This window comes from Fusarium keratoplasticum, chromosome 8, assembly GCF_025433545.1.
Source record: "Fusarium keratoplasticum isolate Fu6.1 chromosome 8, whole genome shotgun sequence".
In the NCBI taxonomy this organism is placed as follows: Eukaryota; Fungi; Ascomycota; class Sordariomycetes; order Hypocreales; family Nectriaceae; genus Fusarium; species Fusarium keratoplasticum.
The window spans coordinates 2,326,037-2,344,686 of NC_070536.1; the positions used below are offsets into that span (position 1 = coordinate 2,326,037).

Here is an 18,650-nt window from a genome sequence, read left to right on the forward strand (position 1 = left end):
ATCACGATTCCTCGTCTCCTCCAGTCTCTCCTTCGGCGACGAGCGTTTCCGGGGACAAACGAGACGCCAGGTATCCCAAACCCCCAAAGCCCTATGACCATTGGGAAACGGTCCCCTCAGAGAACTTAACAGCACTTTCCGCCCTTTGCAGCATCGTCGTCGGCCGGCTTGCTGAGCGAGATGTTGGTGCCCGCACCTATGGTGGCCTGAGCGCTGTCGCCGCTGTCGAGGGCCTTGCTGGAGACGATGCGGTAGATCTCTGTGTGGTCAGTTAGTCGCGGCCCTGGCCGGATCGTAGAGGGGTAGCAGAGGGCAGGGGTCACGTACCGGTCAAAATGTTCTGGAAGGCAAGCTCGACATTGCTGGCGTCGAGAGCAGAAGTCTCGATAAAGGACAGGTGGTTTTCGCCTGCGAATGCAACTATCAGCAAAGATTCCTTCTCCGAGACAAATCGGCGCTCGCGGGGGATGCGTACTGGCAAAGGACTTGGCCTCCTCGGTGGGAACAGCCCTGAGGTGTCGCAAATCACTCTTGTTTCCAACCAGCATGATGACGATATTGGCGTCGGCGTGATCTCGCAGCTCCTTGAGCCATCGCGTGACGTTCTCGTAGGTCTGGTGCTTGCTGATATCGTAGACGAGTAGGGCGCCCACAGCACCTCGGTAGTAGGCGGAGGTAATGGCGCGGTATCGCTCCTGGCCAGCGGTATCCCAGATCTGGGCCTTGATCGTCTTGGAGTCGACCTGGATGGACCTAGTGGCGAACTCGACACCGATAGTCGACTTGGAGTCTAGGTTGAACTCGTTTCGGGTGAATCGACTGAGAAGGTTGGACTTTCCGACTCCAGAGTCTCCGATCAACACGACTGCAGGTTCACAATGTCAGCAACGGGCGGCGGTAGGTCGTCGGGCCAGGCGTGGCCTTGGAGATGGTAGATGACGGCACCTTTGAAGAGGAACTGCAAAGGGGGCCCACTGGTCAGCAACTGGCGGGACAGAAAAGGCTAGGGAGGGGAAGAGGACGCACATCATACTCGTCGTTGGCCATGGTTGCGATGTTGTAGCTCGGGCGAAGGCGTCGAGAAAGGATTCAAGGATGGAGGATGAGGATGAAGGCGAGTGCGCTGGCGCTGCGAGAGGAGAGAGTCGACGTCGTTGAGGTGTGGGATGTGGAGAGGGAGAGAATGCGCGGCTCTGGCGATAGGCGGTTGTTGTACCTTAACCCGTGCCGAGGGGTAAAAAGCGTAAAGGCTGTAGGGGAGTGCTCCGTACCAGTACCAGGTACCAGTAAATGCCAGGCGGTGGCACCCAGTAAGGCCAGGTAGCACAAGTACCGCCAGGTTGCAGTACGGGCAACCAGTGCTCCATGGCAGCAGTCCAGTCCAGTTCGCTTCCAGTTTAGCAACAATGGATGGATGGATCCATTATCCAGGGAATGCAGTGAAAATGCAACCTGGCCCCTAGAAGACAGCGCCCGAGTGGTTTCCTGCCCGTAGCTAGCTCTCTGTAGGGAGCAGGCAACGATAAAGGGGACCGAGTGCTCAAGTCATGGGCGCATTAATTGGCTACCTAATCCGGAGGCTGCAGGAGTCGACCCTCACTAACAACTGACAATCAATGATGCCTTGTAGGCACGTGGATATCAGTCAAACTGTGGTGTTGTCCGGGACGCCAGGGGAATCTTGTTCGTCATTTCCAGCCACACGGGCTTGACAGAGGCTTATTACGAGAACGCTACAACTTCATCAAGACTTGCTGGTCAACATCCCCCATATCCAGGCTGCCTTTTAAAGCTCCATGGTTGCATTGTGGTCTCGCTAAGCGAAGCGATAGCAGCTAAGTAACACCACAACGATGAAGATTTGGACTGGCAAACGACGGCGCATATGATGCGACGACTTGGAGGACCCATCAACACTCCTTGATCGCCCGTTTCTGGATGTACCAAATAGCTTAGACCCAGTCGCAAACTCGCCGGTTGCGTCAGGTAGCACACGAAATTCGCGAGAGCCAAACCTAAACCAAGAGCCGAGAGCCTCTACTAAGGTTAACAAGGAGCCTATCTCCAGTCTATGGCTTGTCTCCCGCCTCTCTACTATCCACCACGTAACCTTGGGCGCGAGATGATCAATTCCAAGCTATGCAAATCGTCCATCGGGGCAACTGCCTTCATTTGGTGGCTGCCACCTTCCACTGCAGCCACTTTCATTAACGGACAGAGGAGTCACGTGCTATCGCGGCTCGTTGCTGCCGCGCCAACACACGCGATCTGAGAAGAACATCCGCCCCAGGACTCAGGGTTCTTGAATTGCTCAAATAAATCGGCCAAACAATCTGAATTTCTCGGCACCTGAGAATATCCAACGTGCGAAATCAAACACTCTCAGATTTAATGCATCTAACAGCTCACAGGGCAACTTCAGCACCATCGCCACAGTACCCGAGCCGCGAGCAGATTGCAGTGATTGCAGGGAGTTGGCTGTTTGCACGGGGCGAGAGTCACATACCTCAATAGACCTAGTATCGCTTCACCCTCCTTTCCTTTTACCAAGGCTTTGCCTACTTCACTTGTTCTGCAAGTTCTTCGTTACTCTGCCGCGAGCGAGCTAGCAACTGAGCTGCACTCTCTGTGACCACGTCCATCACAAACGCCTTCTCCATCCTTACGGACACTCACCACACACATCCAATGGTTTGATGGCTATCGTCCACTCAGAAAGCTATGGAAGAGCTATCCCCCGGCAATGCTGGCGTTGATGAGATCGAGACAGCCTCGATCACCTCCACCATCGAGACTGAGATTGACTCGGAGGAAGAATGGACTGTTTCATCTGTTCTCGCGGAACATGAAGATGGTGGCAAGTTATATTACCTGATCAGATGGGAAGGATATGAGCTATTTGATGCATCCTGGGAACCGGAGGAAAACCTCAGCGCGAGCCTTCTCACTCATTGGCAAGAGACCAAGCAGCAAGACAACCATGAACGAAAGTCAAACCGCAACATCGGTGCGTGGAGAAAGGCTTCAATAGAGAGGTTCAGGTCCAAGCTGGCTCGGCACGAAGAACGAAATCGTAAGCGTCTCGAGAGAGGTCTCGAGCCCACGGTGTATCCGACCACCTTTGAGGAGCACATCGAAGCGCTCAATCTTTGGCCAATAGGCGAGGATCCTGATGATACATCGACACCGAGTTCACCTGAGCAAAAGGTCGATATCAAGACTGACGATCAACCCCCTCCTTCGCCTCCCGAGCTGGGCCAAACGGTCACGTCAGCACAACCGGACAAAGATGACGCAGATGATTCTCCAAGAAGAGGTCGCCGAAAACGCACAACTCCTGCTCGAGAGAAGTCGCCTGAACAAGTTGAGCCTGCTTCACCCCCGGCAACAAAAAAGGATACGCCTCGACGAGCTTCAGGAGATGGTTTGAGGAGACCTGATGGACCACGTCGACAAGTCGCCCGTCCATCAAGCGGCCTGACCAGCAAATTTGGTCGTCCAAACCCGCCTCGGCGCACCAGTTCTGAGACAAACGGCAAGGAAGTAGTCGTCCGCAAGGCCCAGGCGCCCGACGCCTTCACTGGCAATGTGTTTTCAGGCGGGAAAGTGAGAAAGCAGCGGACAACTCTGGCCGATGCTGTTGAAGACCCAACAAAACAACCAAAGATGCTCAAGCATCGCTTTACACGAATACTCGAAAAAAGAAGTCGCGACAAAGACGGCGTAGTGGCACCGCCAATGCCAGCTGTTCTTTTTTCCCTCAATCCGAGAGAGAAAAGGCGGTCCGCTCAGAAGCCTCCTGTTGACGATTCAAACCTGGATGTTGCTGAGGCAGAGGAGGCAAACTCAGTGGCTCGCAATGACGACAGTGCTCAACGAGAGGGAGACTCGCCCGCGAGCGACCGGGAGCCTACGAAGCCCAAGAAAAAGAAGAAGTCAATCAGCTGGGGTCAGGTGGAAGAAACGACCATTACCCCGGTGGAGGACTTGATGGACATTGCCGAAGAGGACCAGAGTCTTTTCTTCCCAGGCCCCCCCTCAACTTCAAGAGTGACAAAGATGGAGGAGTCTGAGATGTCGTCACCGCCAAGCCCTCCACCGAGACGTGTTCGCTGGGCCGAGGAGTCGTCTGTCACTAGCAACAACTCGCACCAGGCCCTTTACACCATCACCAAAGACGTCCAATTCGGTCCTAGAACCTCGGCGTTGATTTCTGTCACGTTCAAGGGGCCTCAGCCCAAGCCGGGACAGACTTGGTCCTCTGTCCTGGAAAACGAATCAAAGCTGGCCTTCACACATTCCTGCATGTTGAAAGATTTCCAGGACTGTATAACCTCCATTTCTACCGTGGAGCCAGTCAGTGGCGTCGTGAGTGCAAATGACGACCCGTCCAGCCTTACATCAATATGTAGTTGGCTACGCGTCAGATCTATGGCTGTTCTTTTCCAACATCCAGACTTGTGTATCTTGCTACACGCACCAGAGGATAGCCAGACAATTCCCTCTAACCATACGGCACCTGAGTTAAAGTACATCTTATTCCGGTCAGCTCCCCAATGGTTAACATCGCTTGCCCCAATCTCGATCCCGGGCGAAATCACCTCCAGTGATGTCCTGCCGCGCATTGGAGCGACGGTGATGCACCGACTCTTCAACTTCCATTACGAGCGGTTGCTGCCAGAGAATGCCCTCAACAAACCAACCAAGCATCACTTCTTCCTCGCCTTTCCGCCACAAGCCGACTTAGAAGCGATGTTCTTGGGTCGTTGGCTCCGAAGCTGTAACCCTGACTGCAGAATCTTTACAAGTGTCTTTCCTGGACACTGGCTCACCTTTTTGAAGATGGAGCATGGAGTGGTCATCATTCCCGAGGAAGCGATATGGTCTGTCCGGCTCTTCCCCAACCTACACTTCCTTCTTCATTCCTCGCCCACAAACTTCCAGTTTTGGCTCTTCTCCAAGTCTACACACCCCTCGGCCATGTTCCCTTCTGGCGGCAATGCAACCGAGATCGGGGACATCAGCCTTCAACCTATATGCCCTAACCGGAAAGCCATCATGGTTACACCAAGCTTCATGGTGTCGCAACCCCAGCAAGTGTGGAACTTCTTCAAATGGTTCTGGAAGGCCTGGAATCGTGACAACGACGCAGTCCGACTTGTTGTCTGCGCTGGGTTTGACTCTTGGATCCGCGATTTGGCCTCGGAAAAGGCCGCCAAGCTGACCAAGCTGTCACGCAACTTGAAACAAATTCCCGTCAACAGTAAAGAAGGGGTTGATGCGCTAAACAAGACCTGGTCCATGGTTTTGGCCCTCATCGACGGGGCGAGCGATGAACACCCCCCGTTTATCTTTGCCCCTGAATGCATCGACGGCAACGATGAACAGAGCTTGGTCAATTGGTTTGGGTGGTGGTCCATCATGAACATGGATCGGTTCCGAAAGTTCAGCGTCTTGGGTTCCAGCGAGCCGGACGGTCAAAGGATGTCTCGTTATATCACAAGGCGAAAGTACCTGGCATCAACATTTGCCAACCCAGATGACGTCTATTCCCTTCTCGACCGGAAGGATTCAGTGATAACCACAGCATCTACTCAGCCCACTGCTGACCAGTCTCGCACGAAATTGCAGCTCGTTCCTGGCGACGATGCCCACTCTTTCAAGACGTTTCTGTCGAAACTTGATGACAAGACTAAGGAGTCTGGTTGGAGCCCACACATCGTCTTCAGGTTTCCAGTCTCATACTGGGACTCGGCCATGGCCTTTGATTTTGCTGATTATCACAACGCCTTTGACCCCTACGGGAAGTGCATGAGGTTCATCCGCGACCACATTTTGGAGTCTGCACACAGGTACCATAACACCGCTATGGCTTTATTCTACACTATGGATGGAACCTGGGATCCCAAGAGAGACCCTAGGGCCATTGGGAAGACTCGTCGGCCCTGGATCATGGTGTACCGGCCTGTCGAACCGCACAGAAAGCCATGGAAAACTGCTGAGTTACTCATCTGGGATCCCGTGAGGAAGGGAAACCTTGCTGATTCTGACCACGGCGATATCTATGAGGGAGATCTTATTCAAGCACAGCGTGAGCTGATAAACGCCGTGCAAACGGATCTCACTCCGGTACTACCGTTGGAAAAGGTTTGGGTCGCGGGTCTCAACAGCAAGCCTCCAGGCTTGACCGAACCAGTCGACATTGCGCTTGACCAATTCAAGTCATTCGTGGACAACCTCAAGGTGTTCATCCCGGCTCCACACCATACGATGCCCCATAGAGGGTGGAGGCTTATTAAGGCCGGCGACGCGCCTGTCGGTACTCGAACCCTTTCTCCAGAACCAATGGATATTGATGAGCAAGAAGAATCAGTCGAGGAGGACCCCGAGAATGGGCTACTTACAGTCTTTCACCCTCCTCGTGGGAAGCCAATGAATAGGCCTACGAATTGCAAGAATCGTCTCTACCAGCACACCATTAGAGAGGGTGAGCGCAGCACCAAGCAAGAGAGGATAGAGTTCAAATTTCGTCCCACAATGGAGTGGTACCACCAGCAGGTGGAGGAGGGGCGCGGCTTTGAACAACTTCAGGTTACACCATGGGAGGCAGTTTTTAACAAGTACAAGATCGATGACCCTAAGAAGGTCTGAGATGAGATACGAGATGGCACACTCGGTCAAGTCGCACCGAGATGATGGTTCTTGTATCACGATGGGCGGATGAACGAATAGATGGAGGGTATATTGGAGGAACTCATGTATGTACGGAGGCATTGTAACTGGCTATGAATACAGCATCAGCATTCCCGTGAGGCGGGAGAAGACGCAAATTAATATCTATGTTCTCGAATGGCTTCACTCCATCATCTTGCCGTGGCAAAGTTCCTGGTGCTGAGCAGGACACCCTTGACACGGCGGATGTTGTCCCTCACCTTGCGAATCTCGTCATCAGGCTCACTCTTGCGCGTCCGACCATACAAGTCGTAGCTGCCCATAGTCGACTGGCCCGTAAAGGTAAGGTTATCGAGGTCATCCCGAAGCACGTCGATGGCCGTCTTGATCTTGTCCATCCCCTCGCTCTGTGAGCGATACTCATCCTTCAAACTAGAGAGCGTCTTATTCAAACTGGCAAGCTGAGTGGCGTTGTGTTTGGCAGAGGACCCCTTTGCACCGCCATTTTCGCTCAAGGCCGTCACAGAGCTGATGGGGAAGGTTGTCTGAGTGCCCATGTCCCGGTGGAACATCTCGGTCGGGTCCTCCGCATCGCTGTCCTCGGCGTTTGCGGCATCGACAACGGGCTTCTTGGGGGGCACCTCTGACACGGACTTTTCAAGCTTTGCTACGAGGGCATCCATCTTGCGGGACGTCAGATCATGGAACTCTGTGCGTGCCTCGGCCTGGTGGTCCACCATGGGGCGGACGATGTAGCGGCTTGCGCCGTAGACGAGGGTGGAGAGGCCGGTGATGGCATAAAGGGCGTTGAACAGGCGGTCGGTTGTCACGAGGGGAGGAGGACGGGGTGACTTTGCTAGGAATTCGGGGTATGTTACGATCGGAGGGCGGTCGACGGGTGGTTGGGAGGATGGTGATGGGGAGAGGGTTTCGGTCGGCGTCGGGACGAAGGAGGATCGCGAGTCGGAGGTATCTGACCTGGTGTCGGTCTAGGAGAAGTCAGCCACCTGTTCCGTGAGTTTGACCAAGGGGACGGACCTCTGGCGCAGAGGAGGGCTCATCATCAGCAAGGAGAGCCTCGATGTCGGCGTCGTCGATGCCCTTTGACTTCAAGAACGCGACCTTCTTATCATAGGGCGCATGGCGCACAGCATCGTTGTCGAGGAAGCGCCGCGCAACTGTGAGGCTGTCTTCGGAGGAGGATTCGGGCGCAGCTTCTCGTGTCTCTTCAGCGGGTGTCTCGGCCGCTGGCGCATCGACTTCTGATGCCGGTGTAGGCGCCGGCTCGGTGCTCTGGCTCTCGTTGTCCTCGGTCTGTGTCTTTTGCCAGTCTGGGATGGCGGGCTGGCCGGGGTTCGAGTCGGAGTCGCTCATCTTGCTATATCTTTTGCGATTGACACAGGAATACTGAGAAGATCGATAAACAAGAATCACACAAAGAGGAGGCGAGTTGAAGCTCTCCGATGCCGACGCGGGTAAGGTTCGGCGAGGTAGACACGCACATGCCTCGGCGTCTCTTGCCGGGAAACGGTGGAGCTAGCGCATGTTGGTACAATCTGGGGTTCTTGTGGGGGGGAGTGAAGGTCGCAACTGCCGTTCTCTACCAAGGCTGATTTACCTGGTAAAGGCTTAGGGAACTTAATATTTATTTGTACACATGCCTGTGATGCTTTCCATAGATGTTATGTTACCCTTTGGCTATTTACGATATCTTGGAGGCCATGAATGTCTGCGACGCGTATTGGTTCGTGGGAAGCTATCCCGAAGACGGTACAGCACGCGCCGTCTGTTACGGTGTTCAAAGCGGAATCAAAACGGAACGGTCGCCCGGAAACGGTGACCTGGTTCCAACGCGCATTCGCTTCATAGCTCATCAAATCTAGATCAACATCAAAGTGAACGACTTGCCACGCTTTCAAGGACTTTGCTGGGGGCTTGGAACCTTGCCGAGTGAACGATTCGTATGCGTATTGCCATCCGCACCCACCTCACACACCGAAACCGCCTGCAAAGCTACGCGACAGCAGGAATCAGCGCCATCGTCCACCCGCAATCAGCCAATCTCACTGCACCAGTCCAACCACCAACCAGCCGACACATCGCCAGCGTGTAACGGCGATCCGTCTCACGCCTCAGAGGACCTGCGGCAGCTTAGCAGTTGAGGAGCAGTAGGGGAACTCTCTTGCGCGCGGGGGGCCATTGGATTGCCGCTCGCTCCGTAGGCTTGGCCTCCGACCCTGTTCAAGGCCATTGAATCACCTAAAGCCAAGCTGCAGACCTGCTTGCAAAGAACGCCCACTGGTAGAATCAGCGAATTGCGGGAGAAACCGAGCTCTCTTGTGCGACAGGAGAACCGAATTTTGCGACAGGTGAGTTATGGTCATTCGTTTTTTTGTCTCGTCTCCTTTCCTGGGGCGCATCAACACCAATACCATCGTTCGTCATTTTTTGGTGGCTGCCGTCATTGCAACATTGCCCATTCCTTCCATTGCCAAATGATAGGGACAAGTGCCGGGCTTGTCTGATAGCAGCCGCACGGAGGAAGCACCTACTTGGGCGACAAGTGGGAAAAGGAACATCCATTCTCACCGGCAGACTCACCCGCGTATCCAACCATTGGATGCTTCGATGCTGGATGCTTGTTTCTGGGGCCCTCTATGCTGGATGATCATTAGCCACGTGCAGCAGCCCGCCTGTACGAATCCCTGATTCAGAGCCAGTCAGTCAAGCGACACAGCCTGGACGTCTCGCGTTAACGTCCTGCTCCTCTTCTTGGCTTGCGGCGGGCGCGGGAGCGGGAACTGGCACTGGTTAGTTTGATTGTCCAGACATCAGCCTTGCATCCTCCTCCATCTTGGGTTCAAGCGGATCTTCACCAATCACCAGTGAAGCGGCATTTGTCCCATCCCCTTTATCACCAGACACCAGATATCATCACAGTGCCTACTTGTTGCGCTTTCCCCTTCGGCAGTCGCCACCGACATCCCACGGAGCTGCACTTTCCCAGTCTATCTCACCCTTGCCTGCCCTTGGGCTCCTTCCTTCCTTGCCTTGCCTCAACCTTTGGTCTTGGCTTGTCCCCTGGATCCTTCCTTGGTTGGCTCTTGCCCTTTGGTCTGACGCCCCCAACAATTGAGCTTATTTCAGCCTCGTCGCAACCAAAACTCCAAACTTGCCTCCCGATCGCCCTTTTCTTGCATCGTCCGACTTTTATCTAAACCTCGACTCATCGGGCACATTTGCGCATCTGATCTTTGATCTGGAGACACTTGCAGCCTTACGAGACTAGATACAAACCCATCACATCCTACTCATTCCTGATATCTACATTATTATCGCACCTGCACTCTTCCCTCCAGCTTTAGATAGGTGTCCAAAACTCAATACCCCGCCAGTGCGGATATTGCCAACATGAATTCTCGTCCGCGCCGCTCGGCGGCCACCAGGGCGAATGAGGTTATTTCCGTTCACGCCAGGATGGCTGACTCCCCCGAAAGAAACGAGCGAAGCGAACGAAGCATGTCGTCGAGACGGTCTGGTCGCGCCTCAGGCGTATCTGTCTCCCGAGATGCCCCCTCCTCGCCAGGCGGTGACCCGCATCTCAGCTTGACTGTCAAGATGCCATCCAACAAGCTACGACAGGCGACACGTGGCGGGCGTGGCTTTGAGGGTGGTGAAATTGTTTCAGGCAAGCGAAACCGGGGCGCAAAGAAGAGCTACGTAGTCGACTCCAGCCCCGATGAAGATGAGGAGGAGGAGGAAGAGGCAGAGATTGAGGTAGAGGAGGAGGATGACGACGAAATGGAGGAGGATGCTGAAGGCGAGGATGATATGGACGTCGACGCCGAGGGAGAGGATGCCGAAGGCGACATCGACATGGACCTCGCCCCTCCTCCTCCCACCATTACCGTTTCCAAGCCATCTAGATCCAAGCCGGCGCCTAGAGCATCGGCTTCTAAGGTGGTGCCAGATGACGACGATGACGATGATGATCTCAGTGACCCAGCCGATAGCGATGCTGGCGACGAGACTATGGGCTTCGGAGATGAAACCATGGCCGATGAGGACGCTGAGGGAGAGGAGATAGAAGTCGCTGGCCAAGAAGGCGACGAGGAAGAAGAGGAAGAAGAGGAGGCAGACAGCGACGACGAGGGCAGCCAAGACGAGTCTCCCGACCTCACCAAGATGACCAAGCGTCAGCGAGCCCGCTTCGAGGATGAGCCGCAACAGTACATGAAACTCTCCGATGGTAGGTTTACGGCGACATGATGAATCTAGCAGGGCTAACAACTTGGGCAGAGGTCCAAGCCAAGAAAGTGTTTACGGCAGAAGAGCTGTCTATGCGACGCCAAGAAATGGCCCGACGACGCCGCAACCTCAGCGAGAAACGAAACGAGGAAGTCAAGGTACAACAGCACGACTAGAATTAGAATCTTGAAGCAACATGAACTGACATTAATTTCAGATGGAAACCATCAACAAGCTACTCAAGAAGCAGGCGCCCAAGATCAACCGCAAGGCAGCCGGGAACGGAGACGCGGGCGATGACAGCCAGAAGCCCAACCCAGCCTTTATCCGATGGGTCAGCAACAAGAGTGGCGTGCGGGTTGCGGTGACAGAGGAGATGCTCGAGAGCCCGGCCGGGACAATCTTTGGGCCAGCTTCGAAGCCAGTATCTAGAAAGCTGGTGGAAGAGGTTTGAGGCTCAAAATCAGACATGCTTGATCGCATGCGCAAGCGGACACTTGACGAGCGTTTGCTTGTTCTCTCGTTACAGGGATTTCACAATGGGAAACAGTCGGACAGAAGGGATCAATAGGTGTTCACATGGTTTCTTTGTATTTACTCGTTTGCAATGGATGCATCGTGGGTTCGTAGACAAAATTGACCATCACGTGCTCAAGCTCAGGACACGGCAGTTCCTCGAGCGACAAGTGACCGCCTCAGGCGTAAGTCACCCGAATGGTTATTACATACGTCATGGCTATTAAAAGACCTAAAGTGGATGCATCAACGGTCGCGCGCGCAAGCTCTTTGAAATGCTGTTGAGGATACGTACCTAATGCTCAGATGTGTGAACAACCTCACTTGCCCGTTTGGGCTCAAAGGAGGGCAACGACCACATTGAAAGAGACATTGTGAACAACGACCAGAGGCTCAAACGGGATAAAAATAATACCATTATCATCAGAAGGATTTAATCTCCCGTTCTGGCAATTCCTGAAGCCGTAGAATTCAAGCTCGTTGACCCATGCGCAATCTGAGGTGACCCCTTGGCGTGCCATTATCCGCCTCCCAGGCGTTGGCTCAATCGGCGCAGCCAGGGCCAGAGGAAACTCAGATACACCTCAGATGGATTAGGAATGACATCATGGACTTGAGTGCGTGTATTTTAATCTACTGCTTTTGTCGTGGGCGGGTGTCAATATCAAAATTTTCTGACGGCCGGTTGACAGTGCAGCAGGCACACAATGGGCTTCAGATTTTTTTCAACACCATGAATTGAAATCGTATTGATGCGAGAAGACAGTGATACGGAGTCATTAAATTTAACCAATGGTGGTCTTTTTGATCATTGTGCTGTTGAAAGTCTCAATGCGTAGAAATCTGTAGTATATATAGCCCCCTATCCAAAAATCTCAACACCAAAACTTGAACATCACGAACTTGCCCCCTGATCAACACCGCGATGCCAAACCACCAAGTTGAACGTCCAAACATACCGAACACTCGTTTTCAGACATGGAGAAACACCAAGAGACCGATTGCAGAGCCATTGGCTGTAAACGCCGTGGCCGCACGGGTTCTCACCATGTCGCCAGGTGTTGACGGCTCCTTGACACTGCCAGGACGCTCCACCAAATCTGAGGAAAATCTGAGAACGACACATGCAGTGAGGTGCATGAAAGCCACACGGACCCCTCGAGGCCAACCGGGTTTTCTGCCTTAGGACCTTTTTTCCTCACCTCGTCTCCCTTCTCTCACCACCATCGTCAGATTCCTGAACACCCAAGCTTCGCAGCGCACATTCAACCAATCTGACACCTTGCGATTCATTCACTTCTCTTCTGTCTATCAAATCTTCTTCGTCTTTACGGCTAAATCCTTGTCTTCTTCTTCTCGAGGTTTACTCTGATTCTACTTTGAAGCGAAAAGCGCGAGAACACAGGAGTCAAGCTCTTTGCATCAACCGCATTTCTGCACACATCACACGCACACAAGCTCTTTGCTTCGCTTTACCTTCTTCGCTTTCTATCATCGATAGCCGAGCTTCTTTTCATCCACCCTTCGCTTCTGAATCTTGCTGCTGCGCAGTCTCGATTCATTCTCTTCGCATACCGAACCCCCTTCTCTACGACTTCAGTCTTCGGACCCGATATCCACCCCTTCTTTCGAGACTCGCGACATCGCTTGTTTCCTCTCAAGATCTCCTTCTAGTCACAGACGCGAACCAGATCTTTTTCACCATGTCCGAGCGCGTTTCTCGTGAGGACGTCGACCAGCTGGTCAACGGCGTTGATTTCAACCCCAACACTCTCCTTGGCGGTCTCGAGCAGGCTCCCTTCAACGCGAACGGAATGTCTCTCCAGGACTACCTGTTCGATCCCAACAACGATCTCGGCCTTGCTGGCATGGACATTCCCCAGCTTCCTGGCCAGAGCGTGAGTATCGCCTTCATTCCCCTTGCAGCACAACATGAGATGAAAGCAGCGACTGACAAACGCTTTTCGCAGGTCGATCAGGCTTACAATGATGCCTTGGGTCGCTGGATCCAGCAGCCTATCAACCATGATAAGCCTGCCGACAAGCCTCAGGAACAGGCTAAGCTGAACAACGAGTTCGCGAACGGCTTCCCTACCGCCAACCAATTCCCTACCAACCGCTTCATGCCCATGAACAACTCCATGGCCCAGAACGGTTACATCATGCCTATGAACGGTTACGTCCCCGCCAACAACTTCGACGTTACCAACGGTTTCGTCCTCAACAAGCAGTTCGCTGGTACCAACTTCGGCAACGAAGATGCTTCTCAGAAGAACGCGGGTGTCATGTCGGCTCAGGAGGTAAGTCACACGCCAGGATTGACATTTGCCTCTCACTAACTTTGTCTCAGTTTGCCAACCTCGACGATGACGAGGTCAACAAGATGCTCAACCTTGACATGTTCGAGTCCGATGGCTCCAAGAACAACGCCGAGAAGACTTCTGCCACTTCTGGCGTCGTCGACCCGGCTCTTGCTCTTGGTAGCGCCGCAGGTAACACTTCTTCTTTCAACCTTGGCGACCTTGCCAGTGGTCTTCCCACTCCCACTCCCACTCCTGCGAAGAACGGTTTCGTCAATGTTGTTGCTTCTACCCCCAAGGATCATGGCAATGGAACCCAGTTCCAGCAGCCTCTTCCCGCTACCCACAACGTTGCCAAGACTCCTGTTTCCAACATCGACCCTTTCCTTGTTGCTCAGTCCGCTCAGCGCGCTCAGCCTAAGCAGATGTACGACGAGAATGGTCGTCCCATTGTCGCCTTCACCGCCGCTCAACTCGAACAGCGCAAGCAGAAGCAGGCCAACCAGCCCCAGAAGAGCTTTGCTCCTCAGGCGGCGATTCATCCTCGCCAGCTTCCTGTTCAGCCTGTTCGCCGCGTCGGCCAGCACTACTCTGTCCCCCAGCAGAACATTGTCAACACTGAGCAAGCTGTTCACCTGAACAAGCAGCGCCAGGTTCTTCAGCAGAACCAGCAGGCTCTCCAGCCTGTCGCCCAGGTCAACCGCCAGCAGGCTCAGCCTGTCACTCAGCGTGCGCCTGTGCAGGTTCAGCATCCTGTCGCTGTTAAGCAGCCTGTCTCTGCACAGCAGCCTGTTGCTGTCCAGCAGCACATCGCCCCTCAGCAACCTGCTCTCGTCCAGAACCAGCCTGCTCCTCGCCAGGCCCAGCAGCAAACTCTTCGCTTCCCCCAGGTGTCCGCATCTCCTACCAAGAGGACTCCCAAGAGGGCTACGAAGGAGACTGTCCCGCAGACTCCTCCTCAGATTGAAAACAACAGTTTCATTGCTGTCCAACATGATGTAGCCTCGGGAGCTGTGCCTGCCCGACGAGGTCGCCCGCGTGGGCAAGGCAACACGAAGGACGAGAGCATGTTTCTCTCTATTGCGCGACTCTCTGCCCAGCAGACTCCTTCCCTGGAGATCATCCAAGAGGTTGGACATACTCGTACCAAGACACCCAGGGCACCCACAGCACGCAAGGCACCCACTGCCCCCAAGAAGCCTACTGTTCCCAAGTCTCGTGCTTCTGCCAAGAAGCCCACCGCTAGCAAGGCTCCTGTTCCTGTTCCTGCTACGCAGACTGTCGCCCCCAAGGTTCCTCATCCGGCTGACTTCAACAAGCCCCAGGATCCTCCTGCCCGCGACACAGAGGTTCGCGAGCCCAGCTGCGGTTACAATCTCGCCGAGCTTCACAGACTCGGTGGAGAGATCCTGACCGAGAAAGGAGTTGACCTTGTCAAGCGAATGGAAGAGGCCAGGCAAAAGGAAGAGGCCAGAAGAAAGGCTGCTGGTCTCTCTCCCCTCCCTCCCCTCGAGGATGCTTCTGTTGTTCATTATGCTCCTGCCACCGATGCTTCTACCACCGACGATGCTTCTACAACTGACAATGCTTCTCTCTCTGGCGATGCTTCTGCCATTGACAACGCTTCTGTTCTCGAGGAGACTTCGGCCTCTAAGACTGTTCCCACTGCCACCGAGGTTGTTCCCACTGCCGCTCAGGTCATCACCAAGATCCCCTCTGAGGTTGTCGTGTCCAAGAAGAAGCGTGGGAAGCAGTTTGCTGTCACCGTCGAGTGTGAGGGTTCTTCTTCTCAGCCCCAGCGCCAGTCTTCTCAGAACGGCGACCTCAACCGCAAGTCGAGCGACCACGAGGTTCGAGTCTCTTCCGCTGAAGACAAGTGCAACACTTCCAACAAGCCTGAGGGTACCTCTGTGACTGGCTAGCAACCTGTCTCTGGAGACAACATCGATCCTCAACTCAAGGCTGTTTCTTCCAACGATGAAGGTTCCAAGACCACTCAGGAACTCATCCGCGCCATCGCTCATCAGGCATACCTGCTCGGTGCCAAGCATGCCCAGAATAGCATCTTCCACAAGACCACCAAGAACCTCCAGGAGTTCGGTACGTTTTGCGGCTTCCAGTTCCAGCTTCCTGAGGGTGTCAGCCTTGAAGACGCTGTTGATACATGCCGGTCTACCATGGATGTGTTCTCAGAGATGGAAAAGCAGAGCGGCATTGCCATTGCTGGAGTTCTCATTGGGAACAAGCATCTCCAACAGCACATTGCCCCATCTGGCACTGATGCCATCACTCCCCCTGCTTCTTCTCCCGCGAGCGACATGATTGCCGACAACGAGAACGACACCGTCACCGTCTCCAAGGAGACTCAGCCTCAGACTATTGAACAGCCTCAGATCATCGAACAGACACAGATCACTGACAAGACCTCTTCCACCAAGGTCACTCCCACCAAGGTTACTGCTAACAACAAGCGCAAGTCCGATGCCGAAGACCGCACCAAGGCAAAGAAGGCTCGTACCGACAAGTCTGATGTTCCCACTGTTCAGCCCAGCATTCAGTTGATCCTGCCCAACGCCCCTCTCATCACCACCAAGCCTCAGTCTACCGAGGTCACTGAGTCTACTCAAGTCACTCAGTCTGCTACCGATGCTATCACCAAGCCTGTGGCTGAGGTTTCTGACACTGAGATGGTTGATGCCCCTGCTGAGTCTTCGCGCAACGTTGACTACCGCTTCGGTCTTGGTATCTCTTTCGACTTTGAGACTGGCATCGATGAGCCCAAGGCTATTGCTGAACCCACGACTGTTGCTGAGCTCGAGACTACTACTGAGCCTGAGGCTGCCCAAGAGATCGTCCAGCCTGAGGTCATTGCCCAGCCCAAGACCGTTCTCTGGCCTGAGTCCGATCCCAGGGACAAGCTCGCTTTCCCCCCCGACATGTTCATGCGCGGTGCTGACGGGCCACTCCAAGCCCACATCCAAGCTGCCCTCGACGAGAATCGTCAGTCGCAGCAGACAGTCGAGGAAGGACTCTTGTTCCTCCAACAGACGATGAACCAGGAAGAGGAGCAGTTCGGCGTCTACGGCGAGCGCATGCAGGAGGAAGAGGAGCGGTACAATCTCCTCACTGAGTGCATCAACCAGGAGGAGCAGCTCGACATGTTCGAACGGCCCGTGCCCGCCGACCCTTGGAACGCTGCCAACTGGCCTCAGTGGTGAAGGAGACAGGATTATGATTGATGGAAACAGAGTGGCGATGGGTACTAGGACATGATGGAAGCAAAAATGGTGATGATAGTGATGAGGATAGGATGGATCAAAAATGGTGATGATGGTTGCAAGGATAGGATGGATAAAAAACGGTGATGGTTATGAGGACAGAGGATAACGGACATGAATCAAAATGGCAATGACTAGACACTCTACCTTACCTTCCTGTGACTTGACATTGACTGCATGTGAGAGTGTATTGACTCGTGATATGAGGTTACAGAGTGTCAGATCAAGTGTATGGTGTTGGCAGACCTTGGACAGCTAAACAACTACCAACTACTAAGTCTCAACACCAACTCGAATGAGGATGATGGCATAGAGCGATGACGGCCAGAGAAAAGACTCTGGACCTTGGCCGGGATAATAGTTGACAGCTGATAGTCTCCACCAGCTTAGATTGTTCACAGACAGCGGTGAATTGACCTGCTTTGTCAAGGCATGGAGTGATGTATCGGTCAAGAGACGATCAAATCAGGCTGGGTGACAGCCGCGATAGGCGACCCTCGTACATGTGATACACTCTGTATCCGTCGTATACCTTGCGTCAGTCGTCACATGGAACGGATTACCGAACAACAAGAGTCACATTTATCAGACGGAGGCAGATTTCCGCGGGTTTTGTCAATGATAAGTCCATCTGATCAAGATTTGTTACTTGCTTGGCAGACAAGGCTGTGCTTGCGGAGGCGAGGAAGAGCACGGGCAAGAGAGAAAGGGAAAAAAAAGGAGAAGACAACGCATGAATGAACCAGGGCCCATCACTTGCGACAAGCAGCCTTGCTCTGCCGGGGATAAGGTGGACTTGAAGGGAGGTGGAGGAGGGGGAGGGGCCTTGCACTCTGAACCTGAACCCATGAATGTCTTGGCACAACCATGTCATTGTCGACGGTGTCTTGGACAGGATGTGGAGACTGGGGAAATGAGTGTTTTGGCTGCGCATTCGTTGCGTGCCATCGGTTCTGTTTCACTCTGTGTAGCTGGAACGTCCACAGTGAGGGCATTCACGAAAAGTCTTGACGGGAATTCACACATCATGTGACTTGGGACATTGGCTGCTAAACTGATGCAGCCAGCGCCTCTGACCGTGCATCTCCAGGGCGTAAACCAGCGGCTGACTCGTACCCCGCCAATCAGAGCCCTCAATTGAGCGCCCCGGCTTTGAAGTGTCTTGCGTGTGTGTGTGTTCCATCCCTGGGGGGGCTGGGCTTGGCTGGTTCCCACTGTAAAAGTCTCGTCCACCCCTGTCTTTGCATTCGCGCCCACACTCGCGCTGAGGCACGTCGAGAGGAGAGTTGAGTAAAAAAAGAGAGTCACACGACAAGAGATCCACTCGTAGCTTCTGACCTAAAGGAAAACCTGCTGTAATAGAATGGATGTAGGTATCTACAGAATTACCAAAGATGGTGATTGTGTCGGGGGAGGGCGAAACAGTCATCACGAAGCAGCTGCTGTTTATCGACTTCCGGCTCCAGGGGGGGCAGGACGATTACAGGGCTCTGTCTGCTGTAGCTGGGGACTGTAAACCTGGACCTTGAACCTAGCCCCTCCGCCTTCCTCACTCACCACCACCACCACCCATCATCGCCATCATCTCCCTCCATCGCTTCGTCGGCCGCGCGCCCTCGCTCCGAAAAATACCACC

The 18,650-nt window shown here is 53.9% G+C and overlaps 5 protein-coding genes across 5 annotated transcripts; 3 read left to right on the forward strand and 2 right to left on the reverse strand.

Moving 5' to 3' along the window:
* Positions 1-125: 125 nt before the first annotated feature.
* On the reverse strand, positions 126-1,047 carry NCS57_01052600 (uncharacterized protein; the record flags this gene model as incomplete). The annotated part of the gene is made up of 5 exons (XM_053060271.1): positions 126-259; positions 328-408; positions 476-865; positions 946-958; positions 1,027-1,047. 5 exons carry the CDS (start codon positions 1,045-1,047, stop codon positions 126-128), a joined length of 639 nt encoding a protein of 212 aa, XP_052910665.1.
* A 1,674-nt stretch (positions 1,048-2,721) lies between these two features.
* NCS57_01052700 (Chromo domain-containing protein) lies at positions 2,722-6,651 on the forward strand (the record flags this gene model as incomplete). Its single annotated transcript, XM_053060272.1, has 1 exon — positions 2,722-6,651. The coding sequence occupies one exon, from the start codon at positions 2,722-2,724 to the stop codon at positions 6,649-6,651; it is 3,930 nt and encodes a 1,309-aa protein (XP_052910666.1).
* A 212-nt stretch (positions 6,652-6,863) lies between these two features.
* On the reverse strand, positions 6,864-8,046 carry NCS57_01052800 (Peroxisomal membrane protein PEX14; the record flags this gene model as incomplete). The annotated part of the gene is made up of 2 exons (XM_053060273.1): positions 6,864-7,661; positions 7,711-8,046. The coding sequence occupies 2 exons, from the start codon at positions 8,044-8,046 to the stop codon at positions 6,864-6,866; spliced, it is 1,134 nt and encodes a 377-aa protein (XP_052910667.1).
* A 2,037-nt stretch (positions 8,047-10,083) lies between these two features.
* NCS57_01052900 (PAPA-1 domain-containing protein) lies at positions 10,084-11,374 on the forward strand (the record flags this gene model as incomplete). Its single annotated transcript, XM_053060274.1, has 3 exons — positions 10,084-10,921; positions 10,972-11,078; positions 11,138-11,374. The coding sequence occupies 3 exons, from the start codon at positions 10,084-10,086 to the stop codon at positions 11,372-11,374; spliced, it is 1,182 nt and encodes a 393-aa protein (XP_052910668.1).
* A 1,765-nt stretch (positions 11,375-13,139) lies between these two features.
* Positions 13,140-16,954, forward strand: NCS57_01053000 (uncharacterized protein; the record flags this gene model as incomplete). Its single annotated transcript, XM_053060275.1, has 3 exons — positions 13,140-13,736; positions 13,787-15,646; positions 15,698-16,954. 3 exons carry the CDS (start codon positions 13,140-13,142, stop codon positions 16,952-16,954), a joined length of 3,714 nt encoding a protein of 1,237 aa, XP_052910669.1.
* Positions 16,955-18,650: the final 1,696 nt, after the last annotated feature.